The sequence below is a fragment of the Parasteatoda tepidariorum genome, chromosome 3 (assembly GCF_982258835.1).
Source record: "Parasteatoda tepidariorum strain Cologne lab strain chromosome 3, Ptep-v5.0, whole genome shotgun sequence".
NCBI classification, from domain to species: Eukaryota; Metazoa; Arthropoda; class Arachnida; order Araneae; family Theridiidae; genus Parasteatoda; species Parasteatoda tepidariorum.
Genome location: NC_141757.1, coordinates 34966224 through 34981919, shown reverse-complemented (window position 1 = coordinate 34981919; position 15696 = coordinate 34966224). Strand labels below are relative to the sequence as shown.

Here is a 15696-nt window from a genome sequence, read left to right as displayed (position 1 = left end):
AGAATGAGTCCTAAAATGGGAAGACCCGATTATAAGATCAAAATTTATTTAGGGTGATAATTTTTTTGGCGTACTGTACATGTAAGACAGATAATATTAATGATTCTAAGAATATACAGTGATACTCAACAACATTTTTTTCAGTTTTACTTTTAGGTAATATTTAAAAGGGAATAAAGGAAAAAGAAGGAGCTAAATGAAAAGAGTACCTGTAACAATGAGGGCGCTCTCGAACCGCCTCTCTCCTATGCTGTTACGAACAATGCACTGGTATTTGCCCGCGTCCGTTCGCAGTACTTTCCTGAAGTTGAGTGTACCCTGCACTAGCCACACTCTACCGTCTTCTTTGACATTACTCAAAACACCATTCACGTCCTTCATCCATCTGAAAGAAAACAACACTACTATGGAATCGCTGATATTTGGGAAACATTGGATAGAACTTAGAACAATGTACAGTGCATCCCAAAGTAGTAGTTCTCAATGTACGAGACACAATTCAATATTTTTAAATAGCTATTTCATATGCATTTAAATTCATGCTATTTTTCAGATTCTATTTTGGTGATTCTATAAAAGACGGGTAATAAATTAAGATGATGCTATATCTCGAGGAGAATTCTTCAAAGCAAATTCTCTTTCCCTTCCATAGGTATTTTAAGATTTAAAGTTTTTAAAAAAAGCTATTGCAGGTAAAATACAATGCTGATTTTCTTAAAAATATGCTCTAGGAAAAAAAGGAACAGAAAAAAGGACACGAAAATGATTCCAAGAGAAAAAACCAACAAAAATGAGCCATCCCCTAAAAAAAAAAGCTTTTGAAAACAGCACCAGAAGAAAAACATCGCTTTAACAAATGTATGAATTTATGTCCTATTTAATTTGCATCATTGATCGAATTATTCCAAATTTAAAAGTAATTATATGTTCATTCCAGTGAAATTTGATATCTTTTTTGAAAATATTAAATAAAGTAGAAGGATTCATTTAGAGTTCATGGAAGGAATTTTACTCTCTTCATACTATTTGACAAAACTTTTAGGACTCTTTTGCAGCTCCATATTTTTTCTGAATTCATATAATTACACTAATTGCGTTGAGACAATGCTTAATAAATGATTTTTTTTTAAAAAAATCGTTTTATAATGAATAGTTCATATAAATAAGCAAAGTGTTTCATATTATGTTTTAATTATATTTATACAGGGTTAATAATAGTAATTATACTGGTTGTTATTGTTATTCATTGAAAAATCAGTATTAGTTGTGATGTTATGCTTTTTAAAAGCATAATTAATGTTATTTTTTTGCTAATTCTTCTATTGCATGTCATTTATTTCAATTTAACTAATATCTAATAATTAGGTCATTTAACATCTATACACTTATTGCTTAAAGTTCTGAAATTTCTGATGTTGCTTTTAACAAAGTTATGAATCCTTAATAGTAATTGTTTCTTAAAAGCATACTTATTGTTTTGTTTCTGTTAGTTCTTCATTTGTTTCAACTTATTTTTTAATTTCAATTTACTAAAAATTTAAATTTTTGAAAGAGGAATTAGTTTTAAAAATTTTAGCAATTGATAATTAATTGTATGCTAGAAAACATATGAATTGAGTTTAACTTGTTCGAGAGAGAAGTGAGCATGGTTTGCAAGGCAAACAATATAAGTTTGCATTGCAATTTATTATGGACGAACAGGAGCAAACCCCACTAGTTTCAAATATTTTTCAAATAGAGTCATTACTCAGGGTTATTCAAAGTAATGTGCATTCAAAGGTATACGACCTTTAAATATGGCCTATACATGAGATACTGATACTCACTATATTTCTGTAGTATATACTTCACGTGTCAATGGAATCCACTGTGATAGAATTTATCCGCACCTTTCTCTACAGAGAGCTACCACATCAATGGATATTTCGCTACAATTATGGCCCACAAGGACACCAGATCTCACACTGCGTGATTTCTGTGAGGTTATGTGAAAGACGAACTTCATGTACTCCCAAAAACAACAATACTGCAAGCGATATAAGAAAGAATAACTACTTCTGTGAGAGACACTGATACATGAACGGAGCTTGTTTCACATCTCGACGAGTGCTAGCTAACCTAGGCCAGGCACATTGCATGTTTGTAGAACGTACTAGAAATTTGGGGAGTGTATATATATTTCCATAATTTCTTTGTAAGTCACATACTTGTAAATAAACTATCCTGTGTAATCGGATAAATCATTTATGCTAACCCTGTATTGAGATGTTCGAGCTGACATCACTTCACTTCACTGGAAATCCATATAAGATTAATCACTTACAGATAGCAACTAATAGTGATATGTTACTATTTAGATTGGAATATGAATCGTCTAATAGGAATGGTGCAAACGACTATTGATTGATTTATTCCACTCAAGTGATATAGTTCAGCCTCTTGTTTGGGCATCTCTATTTATGAGAGTTGAGAATCATAACAAGCCAGCTCTGTATTACTAACGCAAAAATTTATTAAAAGCATTTACAGTAAACATAGTATTATTATACGTGCACAACTAGATATTTTATATATTTGCAATATGTAGCTAATTATGGCCGAATAAATTACTAATCACAAGTCGTTGCGCAACAAATTGCTTTCGAATTTTGCTCTAGGCAATTTGTATTTTTTTAAAATTCAAACTAATCTGGTATTAAGCTCAATCTTAAGTTAATCGAATTTGTTATATTTTCTTATATCAAGAAAGTTTGGAGCTTCAAAAACAACTTATTCTTAATTACAAATAAATATTAGAGAAGATAATTGGAAGAAAATGAAATTAAAATTAAGAATCACTCCATTTCATCAAAAAACTTTCTTGTATTATTTTAAAGTTATTATCTTTTTTCAATGTTCATGAATTTTTCGTAACTCATTACCGGTACATTATTTATTAACAAATTAATTTTCTGTATTATCAAAAGCATTCGTTGAAAACATCCAAAAAGCAATTATTTTTTTGCTAACAAAGGGTTTCTAACTTATTTATCTTGGAAATTTTTCTTCGCTTTTTTCCCACGTTGCTTCAATTTTCTTCGAAGATTTGAGCTTGCATTTTACTTAATGGATAAAGTTCGCAAATTGATATGCTTAATGCTCTGTAAATTGATTAGAAAAGATATGAGTAACGAGAAGATCTGTTGCCATTCGATTTGAATTAGCAACAAAACATAGGGACAGAAAAACACCAACTCAGTATGACGATTTATATAAGTCCGTTAAAAAGACTAGCAGTACAATGTTTAACAAGACTTTAAAAGTTAAACTTTTTGAATATTCAGTAAAATGATATAATTGTTCTGTAATTCATTATTAAAAACCTATGCATGTTGTATGAAAATAAAAACAAATTATTTTATTTTAAGTCTTTTTTGTTGTCATCACATTGTTGTCATCCCCGAAGTTGCTAGCCCGATTAATTTTTAGTTATAATTTTTTATTTTAAACGTATGCAACTTATCTTATTTCAATGAAGAAAAACATCACTTCATTCCTTTTTAAAAGAAATAAGTATTTATTTGTGATTGTGTGGGAAGTACGAAAAAAAAGAGAAAAAGTTATATACTAAATGACTTTCGATTAAAATTGATAGAATTTGCTTGAAAAAATTACTTGTTTCTCACAAAAGGGTGCTTTAAAAAGTTTTTTTTTATTAAACTATGGATACTGCATAAAGTACACTATTTAACTTCATTCGTTATATTGATTTACACGTTATTGATACTCACGTTACTGATATTCGTTACTGATATTCGTTATATTGATTATTGATTTGACGTTTATTGATTGAAAGTAAATGTATTTGTTCCCAATGGACACAGGAGAAGCATGTATAGGAGATCCAAAATTGGCGAATTATCAAAATATAACATAGCCAAAACAAAGCCGACCCCGCATAATCAATGTTGGGCTTGAAAATACTTTGGCAATCATGAGTCGCCAACAAAACTGTGGGAATTGACTGAACTGTAACTGAAACATATTTGAGGATTGAAATTAATAATAAAGAGTTATAAATATACTTTTGTTTTCGATTAGGCGTGGCAGGGAATTAATTAGTCTGCATTAGAATTGAAATATAAAAGTTAGTCGTTGCATTGATCTATAAGAAAGGAATAAAATATTTTATGTTCGCTTTAAAAGATTAACTGTTTGATTTAATTTAAATATAATTCGATTAATAAAATAAGTTTAAGTAACTAAAGATATTTTAAAAGGTAGGAAATATGTAAGGACAATTGTGGCATCATAAGCATATTATAATTTATCACACGAGGCATTTTTATTCATAGGTCTTAAATGCAAAATAATAGCGCAGCTCAAAAAAGTGTTTTTTTTTTTTAATTTTTGATTTGAATGATAAATTAGCCTTCATCTTCCAAAAATGAATATTTACTATGAGAAACTAAATTTTTGAAAGATTAATTAAGCATTTTTTATAAGTCCGTAAGGATCTGGTTTTATTCAATCTAGTTGGAGAAAATAGATTTATATTGAAATAAATAATCAAAAAACGTTGTTTTTCTCAGACTGAAATGTGTGTATGTAACGTTCAAATAATAAAATGACTTTTCTTCACTTAGTATAAATTTACAAAAGCAAATTTATACTTAGTATAATTTTATAGTAGGAAATATATGCTTAGTATTTACGATAATAACTGTCAAAGCAAAACATTATGATAAACTTCTTAAAATGTTAAGATAAAATTTGAATTATGGTTGATGAATTCAGTCTAGCATTGTATTTGAAGATGTTAACTTTTAACCCAACAAAAACAAGCTTCTTAATGAAAAAATGGCTATTTTTCCCCATGGAATATAGCTACTTTCAAAAATATGGCTTTAGAATTCTAAATATAACACTTCAATGAATTTTCGCTTAGTATAGTGGATAATTGTTTGCGGAAATAGATAAAAATTGCAAGCGTATTTAAAAGACATTTACTATTTACCGGTATTTTTCATTAAATTTTTTAAATGAATCTTGTGATATACAACTTTAATTATGATTATAATGGATAACGCTTTCTATAAATCTTCCTTAACAAGTTAAGCGTTCAGAAATATTACTTCGATTCCGCAATGCACTTTTCTCAAAATTCAATTTGAAACAAACGGTCAAATAAAGCTATTGCCAGTAGTTGCACGAAACTGTTTTAAACGAACTTAACGAAACTCCTTCCCGAAAATTTTAATATCCGTTACTCCAATTACGAGTTCCTTAATGACGAGGTAAACACCTCGATGTCGCATTTACAAACCGCTGGGTCAGTTATTAATAAACAAGAGTACGGGGCTGTCAGATAAACCGCAGAGGTGAGTTGAGCAGCAATGTGGCTGAGAGGACGATCTTTTAACTGAATAAGCTAAATTAGTATGGCTCCGTGAAATTAATTTTCGAGTGCGCGTCCTGCCTTGCCAACTAAAGAGACTGATGGTTCGTAAAGTGTAATCAGGATTGAAATGGAGATTCTGCTACTAGAGTGTGCTCAACTAATGTGAATCATGGTGGAGAAAAAGAGCAATTTAAAGTGTTTTATAATACAGCATAGAGTTTGTTAAGAGTGGAGGCATCTAGGTAGACGCTTCGAATTCAGTAAATTAGTGAAAGTTCCTGAAGGGTTTGCAAAGATTAATTAAAACTTATAAGCCTCGGGCATATTCCATTCCTCAACAATTAGAAACTCGAAATTTAAGCAACGGATTCTTTGCCAATTTTATGTGCTTTAATATGAGGTACGTTAGTATCATTATTACATTTTAACTATAAATTTCAATTAAGAAAGGAATTGCTAAATTCACACTTTCTTCACATTCTTTTCATCCCCATAAAATTCTTATATACTTCTCTTTATTTAAATATTTATAAAATTAGAAGTTTGTACTCTCAGAAATTTCGATAAAATTCGATGAATTAGCCTTCAATTTGTATGGCAAGCTCTCTTCTATAAGATAAAATGCCAGTATCCGTTATTATGACTATCTCCAGCAAAACTGTACGATTGACCGTACAGCCAGCTCCCACCTTTGACGAAAACAATTATGCATAATTATAACGAAATATATAATTCTGTCAATGGCGTCCCTAGATTCGACGAAATAAATTAAATAAATCTACTGATTTTCGAATAACGTCAAGGCCTGAATTTACATAATTTTGATTTAAGAGCAGTAGACAAATATTTTACTAGAAAAAAATTTGCGGCTAGACCTGTATTTTTATAGTTATGAAAGCTTTATGGTCAAAAAAGTATTTTTACGGTGAGTGACTTGAACACTTTTTGACGGTCACTTACCATTACCTATCCAGTCAATCTACAACGTTTTTCTACCATTTACCATAAAGGCGAAAGTTTTATTGTGCCTGGTTGCATGATTTTAAGGAAATCGAGAAGAGGTGAATATATTTCGATTGAGTTGTTTTTTCGTATTTTAAAAATTTTATGCAGTGTTTTAGAATAAATGCTTATTTTTGGCAAGATGTTCGTTAGTTCTGAAAGTAAGAGGAATTAAACAAATTTTACAAATTAGGCTTTCTTTAACCCACTGATGTTTCTGTACGTAAAAATCGTATTATAACCTGCAGTTTTCTCCTCATAATATAATATAATATAATATAATATAATATAATATAATATAATATAATATAATATAATATAATATAATATAATATAATATAATATAATATAATATAATATGATATGATATGATATGATATGATATGATATGATATGATATGATATGATATAATATAATATAATATAATATAATATAATATAATATAATATAATATAATATAATATAATATAATATAATATAACCGTTGTTGAACAGTCAACCCAATTTTATGGGTTTACAACTACTAATGTTCAGCTCCGTAGCCTTGTAATTTTGAACCCAATCCAGAAGACAGGGGAACTCCTGGATCGAGTATTGGGAGAAATTTGCCTTTGTGGAGGACTTCTTGATGGAGCTAACCCGCCTTTGCGTTATATGAAGAGGAAGATCACGAGAATTTCCCACGGTTAGCCTGACGGTAAGGGAACAGAGCAAAAAAGGTTTTAACATGTTGATAGATAGGGGAATAGTGTATAGGGGAGAAACATTCTTCCTAATTTTGCCCATTTTCTAAACCGCCAGTGGGTTAATATGTTTTGAATGGCTTCATAGATCGACGATGCGTTTTCTCTCTTCTTATATTTTATTACCCAAAATGTTGATATAACTTGTATTTTATTGTTTTAAAGAAAGTTTTTGAGGAAACAATAGAATGATAAAAGAATTATTGCTTTGTTATACACATATGAGGGGTTGTGTTCGTTATACAGAGAATATCTTATAGATCTTTACCAAATATAAATAATCGAACAGAACCGAAGAAAACCTAAAAAATTCCAAAGTCATTTTAACGTTAATAATATGTAATAATAACCTCATAAAATTAAATTAACTCATATATTAAACAATTTCTATCTTTCTCGAATTCCTAAATTAAGCTTTTCGTATTTTTAAAACTATCAATATAAATATAAAGATGTTATATCTCTCTCCTTTTCTTTTATTGTTTGCTTCTTTAGACATCAACTCAAGCGAGATATTGAATAAATAAGTTTATAATAAAGATCCCAAGAGATATAAATAAAATATTAGACAACAATGCATGAGAATTCATTTTTTAAAGCAATAAAAGGAGCACTTACAATTGGAATTTAGAATTCGAATCTCATGCAAAGTTCATGAATAAAAAGCATATTCAACAGGTCAAACTGTAACACTTCTGCATGCTGCAGAATGGACAGCCGGATAGTTTTTATTACAAATTTAATAGATGATTAAGGGTTTAATAGTTCAGGGACTGATTATGCGATGTTGATTTTTCTATTCCCCTGATAATATAACCCTGATTATATATCCCTCATAATATTTTGCACGTCAAAAAAATTCTGACATTAACACTGAGTAATTTTCTTTTTATTTATTATCAAAATGTGTTTAAAAATGTAATAACTTTTATTACATGTTTCGAATCTACTTATACTTAGAGTTAAAATACTTTCGAGTTCAAATCTACGTATAAATATTTTTAATTATAAACTTAGAGTTAAAACATCGCTCATGGGCTGCAATAGTGGCACAAATCAAGAAACACACTCGTTTTGGACTAAGAACAGGTGTAAAATATGAAAATACAAATTTTTTCAACAGCAATACTAGCACAACTCGTAATTCAACTTGAATGTAATCTTTCTTTAATCAAGCTAAAGCATTTCTTATTAATTTTGCTCAGCAATGAAAACTTACAACCCACTTATCTTAAAACTTACTTTTTTGAGATGTGCCGCTATTGCAGCCCATGAGCGATATAGGAATGATTTTGTAATTTTTTTAATATATAATTAGATCATGAAATAGGTTATAGAAAAATTAAAACTGAAGAAAAATCATGAGGAAGTCAAATTTTGAAAATTAATCTAGTTAAACTAGGGTTTATAGTATGAATTACAAAGGAAAACGTATTGACTGATGAAAATATGTAAAATACTTTCAAGCATGTATTAGAAATGAAGTTTAGAATAATAAACCTTGCTTACAATTCGAAGCAAGTTCCGAGGAAAAATCCTGCCTCGCAATCTTTTCACACAAAGTTCATGTTTCCTTGCAAAACTTTTCGCCAATGTTAGTCTTTTTTCCTTTTTTTTTAAGCAATAAGCAGCACAAGTTAAAAAGAGGGCGCAAATTACAGCAAAACATGTTTGCATATTTTGCAGAAATATAAATTCGCCATTTGTTAATCTAGTTCTGAATAAACAACTGTGCATCTCAGAAAAATCAAGATGAAAAGATAAACGAGAAAAGAGCTAAAAATGCATCTCTGCGGATAAGTTGCCCCATGAAATCCGAAGATATGCAGCGAGGGAGGTTAAGGTGAAAATCAAAACAGCAATGGTGACATTGCTTACAATTATTTTTATATGAAGAGATTATGCGATATCACATATAAAAAGGTGTTTAGACAATTAGTTTGAAACAAAGATAAATCTTTTTTAATTTTTATATCAGAATTTCATTTTTTAAAATGTTATTTACTTTCAGCGTCGTGCTTTGAAATGATATCTGAAAAGCAGAAAATCAAACAACTTTAAAATAATATTTGTAATTTACTCAGTGGGAACTAATCATTTATTCATAATCATACACTGAAACAAAAATATATTGAATTCAGGATTGAATTCGCTTCAAATAACTTTGCATAAAATATTCTTGAAAATTCTGTAATCCACTGTAATGCAACACAGTTTTTGTTTATTATAGTTTTTCTATATAGTCTTTATCAAAGAGCGAAAAATTCAACTCCAATGTTTTCTTTTAACGCAACAAATCAACAAATACTTTTGAGTTTTCGTTTTGCCAGAGAAAAAACAAAATTACATATTCAGAGAAAACGAGATACAATTCACCGTGTTTACATTTTATGAAAACCGAGTAAAACGCTTTTAAGGCATGAATATAAGGGAAGGGGTGAAATCCCTTTCATTCCCGATATGCATGCAATTTGAAATTCTTCGCACAAAAAGGAAGAAAAAAAAAAGAAACAGAAACGTATAAATGCATCCTCACAAACACAGAGAGGAGCAATTTAAATTGCTTTTCATAACGCAAAATGACAGTTTCTATTGTTGAAGATATGAAATTTATAAAATTGAAACTGGAGATGCATTTTTCAACTTAAAGTTATTTTATGAGAATGTGTATAAGACATATTGGATTGTAAGTAGACTTTATTTCGAAAATACGAAAATTCAAATTGTACTTTTTTTAATGTGCATATTTTAAATTGCTTTTAAGCTAATAATACTGTAGTTATTTTCGTACTTTAATCAGCAAATATATTGTGTCATTTACGTTGTGTGCACATTTTATTACGCTTTAGAAAAGAAATTTTAAAATATATTCGAAAGTAATGGAATCTTTTGCACAATTTATGCTGCTTTAAGTTTTAATTATATTTAATTTGCGTATTTGAAATTGCCGTTAAGCCGATACTACTTTACGTATTTCCATACTTTAATCAGCAAATACCATTTACATTGTGTGTGCACCTTTTATTACGTGGTATAAAAGATATTTTAAAATGTATTCGACAATAATAGTGTTTTTTTTTTCCGTTTTTAATTTAGATACTAAAATTATAATTTAAAAACTCTCTTAAGATAAAACAATTCAATTGTAATAAATGGAATGTATTATTAGTTCTTTCGTATAAACTTGAACTTGGAATTTGTGACTAAAATTTTAAATATTTAGAAAAAGTAGCTTTAAAAGTTATCGACATGTAAGTTCTACATAGTAAAAGTCGTAATTTAATCAGCTATCTTTCCCGAATCTAGCAAAACCGGATTTTTTCATGTTATGAGATAGGTAATTAGTGTATTGGGGAAAAACATTCTCCCAATTTTGCCCATTTGCTAAGCCCCCAGTGGGTTTAATTGTTTTTAACCGATTTAAAATAGAGGGCTTTGTAAAATTATAAATATAGTGTAAAACTAAATTTACCTACTTAATAGATAATTCTATAAATGCAAACACTTTTTTAAAAATGATATTTGCCTGTTATTAATGTGTAATCATTCAAATTTTCTTCTGAAAATTGGAATATTTTCTAGAAATAACCTTATAAAATATATTCATACATTAATTCTACTCCTACAGCATAATTTAGAATAAAAATAATCCAATTTACATAGAATTGTTTCTATAATTTACAATCATTTCATATTGAAAAATTATTCTGAATTAATTCTATTGCATTATTTTTGCTATATCCAAAAGAAAATGTATTTTACTGACATGATTAAACTATAAAAATAAATTCGAAATTAATGCTTGAATATTATCAATTAAACGATGTAATTGAATTTAGAAGCTTTGCTTCGTTGTACTACTTTTGACACATTATTCCAGAAATTTTGTTTCAAAATATCTGGTTTGAAATCTTTTAATTTATAACAATATCTTTTATTTAACATGATTACCCAACATTAAAACTTGTGCTTAATGTAGCTATTTTTTACTTTAACCCTTTATCACGCAAACTCAAATTATTTTCCTTTTTTTTTTATAAATAGAAAAGGGCCACACAAGGTTCCACGATTTTCCCATTCTCCACATATTTACCCTCTCAGTTTTCTTGGTTTTGCACGTTTTGCTTTTTCCCACACAAGTATTTTTAAATTTTTTTACTGAAACTCACTGCAGTGGGAAAATAGCACCATTTTCAAAAACCATGGCAACGGAGAGAGTGAAGAATGAAGAGAGGAATTTTGTCAACTTGTGATGCTTTTGCAAAGAGCATAATACTATAAATATCATTATCTTGTAACATGAGAACACAAAAATAAAAGAAATGTAGCATGTCTTAAAAAAAGTGAAAATTTGTTGCATTCACAGTACCGTGTCTCTCTTTAAGTTGAACCATTCTATCAGCTTTATTAGGTCGAAAAGTGTTCGTGATTTATAAGAATGTTAGGACGTACGTGGTTTGACTTTTAATCGTCTTAAAAAGTTGCAGTAACTGTAAACGACAGCATGAGTTCAATATTCTCAAAAACAATGAGTGAATAACGATATATTTAACTATGAAGGAAACATATATTAATGCAAGAGTATTTAAAATGCAGGAAGTACGAATTAATAAAAAAGTTTGAGAATTATAATTAAATTAAAGAAGAAAAGTAAATTAAAATACATCAAAAGTAGCATGAAAGCAATACAGGACTTCATCATGTACACCCTGTTTGCGTTCATGGGGTAGCTATTCTGTGAATAACTGTTTAACAGAACTAAAGGAATATTTTTCGAGTACCTGTGCCCCCGTTCGGAAAAAAATGCATGTAAAAGCTATAATATAAGATTCAAATGAAGTCCTTATTGCATTTATGTTTCTATGTGATCGTTTTCAATTTACTTTTCTATTTAAATTTAATTATAATTATCTACCTTTTTACAAATGTAAAAACATTTTGAGCTTATAAAGTTTCAATGCTTTTCCAAATTTGACTTTGATTATTTGTCTTCAAACTGATTTTTTCATCAGTTTTTTACGTAAGAATATACTTGTTATTATTACTTAAAATGTGTTATGATTACTTAAGGGATTATAATTTTCTAAAAATGCATCATCTCAAGTAATTTATGTGGACACTATCTTCGCTTAATTAATGAGAAAAATGAAGAAAAAAATGTTTTGCAATAGGTAAAACTATGAATAATGGGTAACGCAATTTTTTATCAAAATTAAATAAATTATTATTCGTAAACAGTCTCTCTTTTTTTGCGTTATTTTACTCCACTACAAATAAGATAGGAGCTATATTTCAAAAATACTGCTCCTTGAAATGTCGATTATTTACTTATAATGTAAAAAGGAGAAAGTCAAAAAAATACTTTTTCGCTATAAATTTTTGAGCACCAATACATTGGAAAGAAAAGGCTTTAAATATTTATTTTTCACTTTCTTTCAACTATTGTTCGACTTTTGCTCGTAAAATGGTACTTTGATCGTTTTCTGAGAGTAAATTGAAAAAAAAAAAAAAAAAAAACTCGGCGAGAGAAAACAGGATTCAAACGTCATTTGGAACAAAGCCAACGTGTTGAATTTGTCAGAAAATACTTTTTGAGCGATTTAAAAAAAATGAACAAAATAAAATATACGTTTTTCTGCATTGAAGTCGTACGTTTTTAAAATTCGGGTACAAAAATAATCTTTTGAAAGGAAATAGTATTGGTGGAGGCATTATTCGAAAAGTATGTGTTTTATAAAAAATTTAAATTGTGAAATAAAGTTAAATCAGTATTTATGCTGAAGTATTTCCAAAGTATCAATCTAAGTAACTGTTGAAATGCTTTCCTCAAAGAATATCTTTCTCAGAAATAGTCTGATACAGATCATAAAATTCAAAATAAAAATTTATATCTTAAAATATATTTCTTTTATTCTCAAGGTATTTATTACCTCATAAAAAAGCAAAAATGAAATAAAATCAAAAATTATTCGTTACGGTAATTTATGTGGTTCTTTTTTATTAAAATATACCTGAAAAAGAGACGGTCGCGATAATGGTTTGGAGTACAAACTTGGTATACGTCAAAAAATATGTATGATAAAAATACGAAACATCATTTCATAATATTAAAATAGAATGGGCTCTCTGAAATGTTTGAGATATGCGCAGACAAGAAGTAGTAAAAAAAAAAAATGGTTTAATTGTAAATTAAAAACGATTTTAACAAAGCACACAAACGTTCATTGGCATCAAGTTGTTTAGCTTAAAAAAAATTTTAAAATCGAAGAGAAAATGGAGCTGACGCGAGAACAGTATCGTGCCATGATTTTCAATGATTTTAAAGTGGGATTAAATCAAGAAGAATGCTTTCAATGGCTACAATTAGCTTTTGGAAATAAATGTTTATCTGCTGCTATTGTATTAACGTGGTTTACAGAATTTCACCGAGGTCACAATTCTCTTCAAGATGAATTCTCAAGGTATTTACACACACACAGGAAGGCCATCGTCATCAGTAATCCCGGATAACGTGTCTGTCGTACGAAATATGCTAAGCGATGATTATTGCTTTACCGACCAAATGATACAGAAGATACTTAATATCGCATGGCCATACATAAAATTATTCACTAAGATTATTAAGATGCATAAAATTATTTACGTATGAAATTTTTTTTTTGACTTAAGGTTCCTTAATAACTTAACTGAGGACAAAAAATAGGCGCGTGCCAGAATTAGTAAAAAAATCCTTAAATCGCCAAATGATGGTGGCCACCACATAATTTCGAAAATTCTAACGGATGATGAAACGTACATTGCGTAAAATTAAAAACGGAACACTCTGAATAACTTTTGATCTAATGATCGGAATTTACGTTCTAGGACTCAATCTTAATGGCTCGGATACGAATTTCGCATCCGGCTTGCACCGACCACAGTACTGACGTGAAATATTCTCAGTGGTAGACGGATCATGGGTAAGAGTTCCCTTGCCGTCAGGTTAGCCGTTGGAGGTTCTCGTGGTCTTCCTCTCCATGTAACACAAATGCGGATTAGCTCCATCAAAAAGTCCTCCACGAAGGCAAATTTCTCCCAATACTCGATCCAGGAGTTCTCTTGTCTTCTGGATTAGGTTCAAAATTACAAGGCTACGGAGTTGAACATTAGTCATCTTTGGATCAAGAAATTTTATAATTGTGTGCAAAAATGTTTCGATTCCCAAAAAAAGTTATCGAGATATAGCAAAATACGCAAAAATTAAAAATTAATATTAAGGAGTCCAAACTTTGGAGTGCTTTTTTGACTAAACTATTGGGACCATATTTCTCAGATTGCGGTTACTCCCTATATTTCGGGGGTCAGAAATCAGAATCCGTCAAAAAAGTATGTTTATTCAGAGAAATTACCATTTTGTGTCCGATTTCGTAACTTAAAATATCATCTGCACTTATTAATTAACATATTTGGAGTTGAGTTTCAGTTATTCAGTAAACCTTTTCTATTGAGAGAGAGGCAAAATTAAATGCCAAAAGTAACTCTCTCAGTACCCAGAAAGTTTTGTATAAGTCCAAGTAAAAATGCATGAAATACACAAAACCAATTCAGAAAAGAAATTCAAACAAAAACTTGAGAAAATAAAAACTCACCTTAAACCTGTCAAACAGCGATTTCACAAGCAAACTAAATGCAAAGGAAACACTTAAAACAAAAGAAAACAACGCCCTCTATTAAAATACGCAGATTAAAAAAAAGAGAAGTAAAAGAGAAGATTACGTAACAAATAATATAATGCTTAACTGGGGCTGCTCAGTTAAGACTTGAATTGCGCCCTGTTAAAAAAAAAATCTAGTATTCTTCAATCTGGACTTATACAAAACCTTCGGGGTACTGAAAGAGTTACTTTTGGCATTTAATTTTGCCTCTCTCTCAATAGAAAAGGTTTTGCTTTATGGCTTCCGAGGCCGGTACCCCCTGAGAACGTCGGCTTCGGTGGTCATATTTTTATTTCCTTCGTTTTCTTTATTGCTATACCGCATCAAAAGTAATTATTATTCGGCTATCAGAAGTTTCACGTGAGAGAAATAAAGCAGATGCTTAAAAAGATAGCGAACTGAAATTGTGCTCTCATAATGCAAAAAAAAAAAAAAATATTTATACACTTTAAGTCATCGGTTTCATTAGGAAATGAATTTCATGTTACTGTTGATTCACGATAATAAGTGTAATTAAAAATCGTAAATCAATTTATTATTCGACCTTGAATCTCAAAAGTTCAAAAGAAGTATCATTTATCACTACCAGTTGATTCCCATCTTCAAGTATACAAAGAATTCATAAATCAAATTTATAAATTGCTCTGGAGAAATGCACACACAGGGTATGAAGGGGCATCAATACACTGAATATTTGTCATGATAATAGTTTTTCTTAAGTCGGCAGCCGTATTTCCCTTTACATAAACAAATTTTGCATCACAATATAATTCATAACACGAAAGGATAAGTAAATCACGATGATAAATATCTACATATGCATATATTATGATCTGAATGGAATAAAAAAAATGGATAAATCTGACAATTTGAATA

General features: G+C 29.3%; 1 protein-coding gene across 2 annotated transcripts in view; it reads right to left on the bottom strand.

Moving 5' to 3' along the window:
* Nucleotides 1–15696, bottom strand: part of LOC107449821 (cell adhesion molecule Dscam1) — a 383590-nt gene that overhangs the window by 94907 nt on the left and 272987 nt on the right. For both annotated transcript variants that reach the window (XM_071177996.2, XM_071177997.2), the window contains exon 6: nucleotides 210–385. In XM_071177996.2, the coding sequence (XP_071034097.2) occupies nucleotides 210–385 (176 nt within the window). The remainder of the gene's footprint in view (nucleotides 1–209; nucleotides 386–15696) is intronic.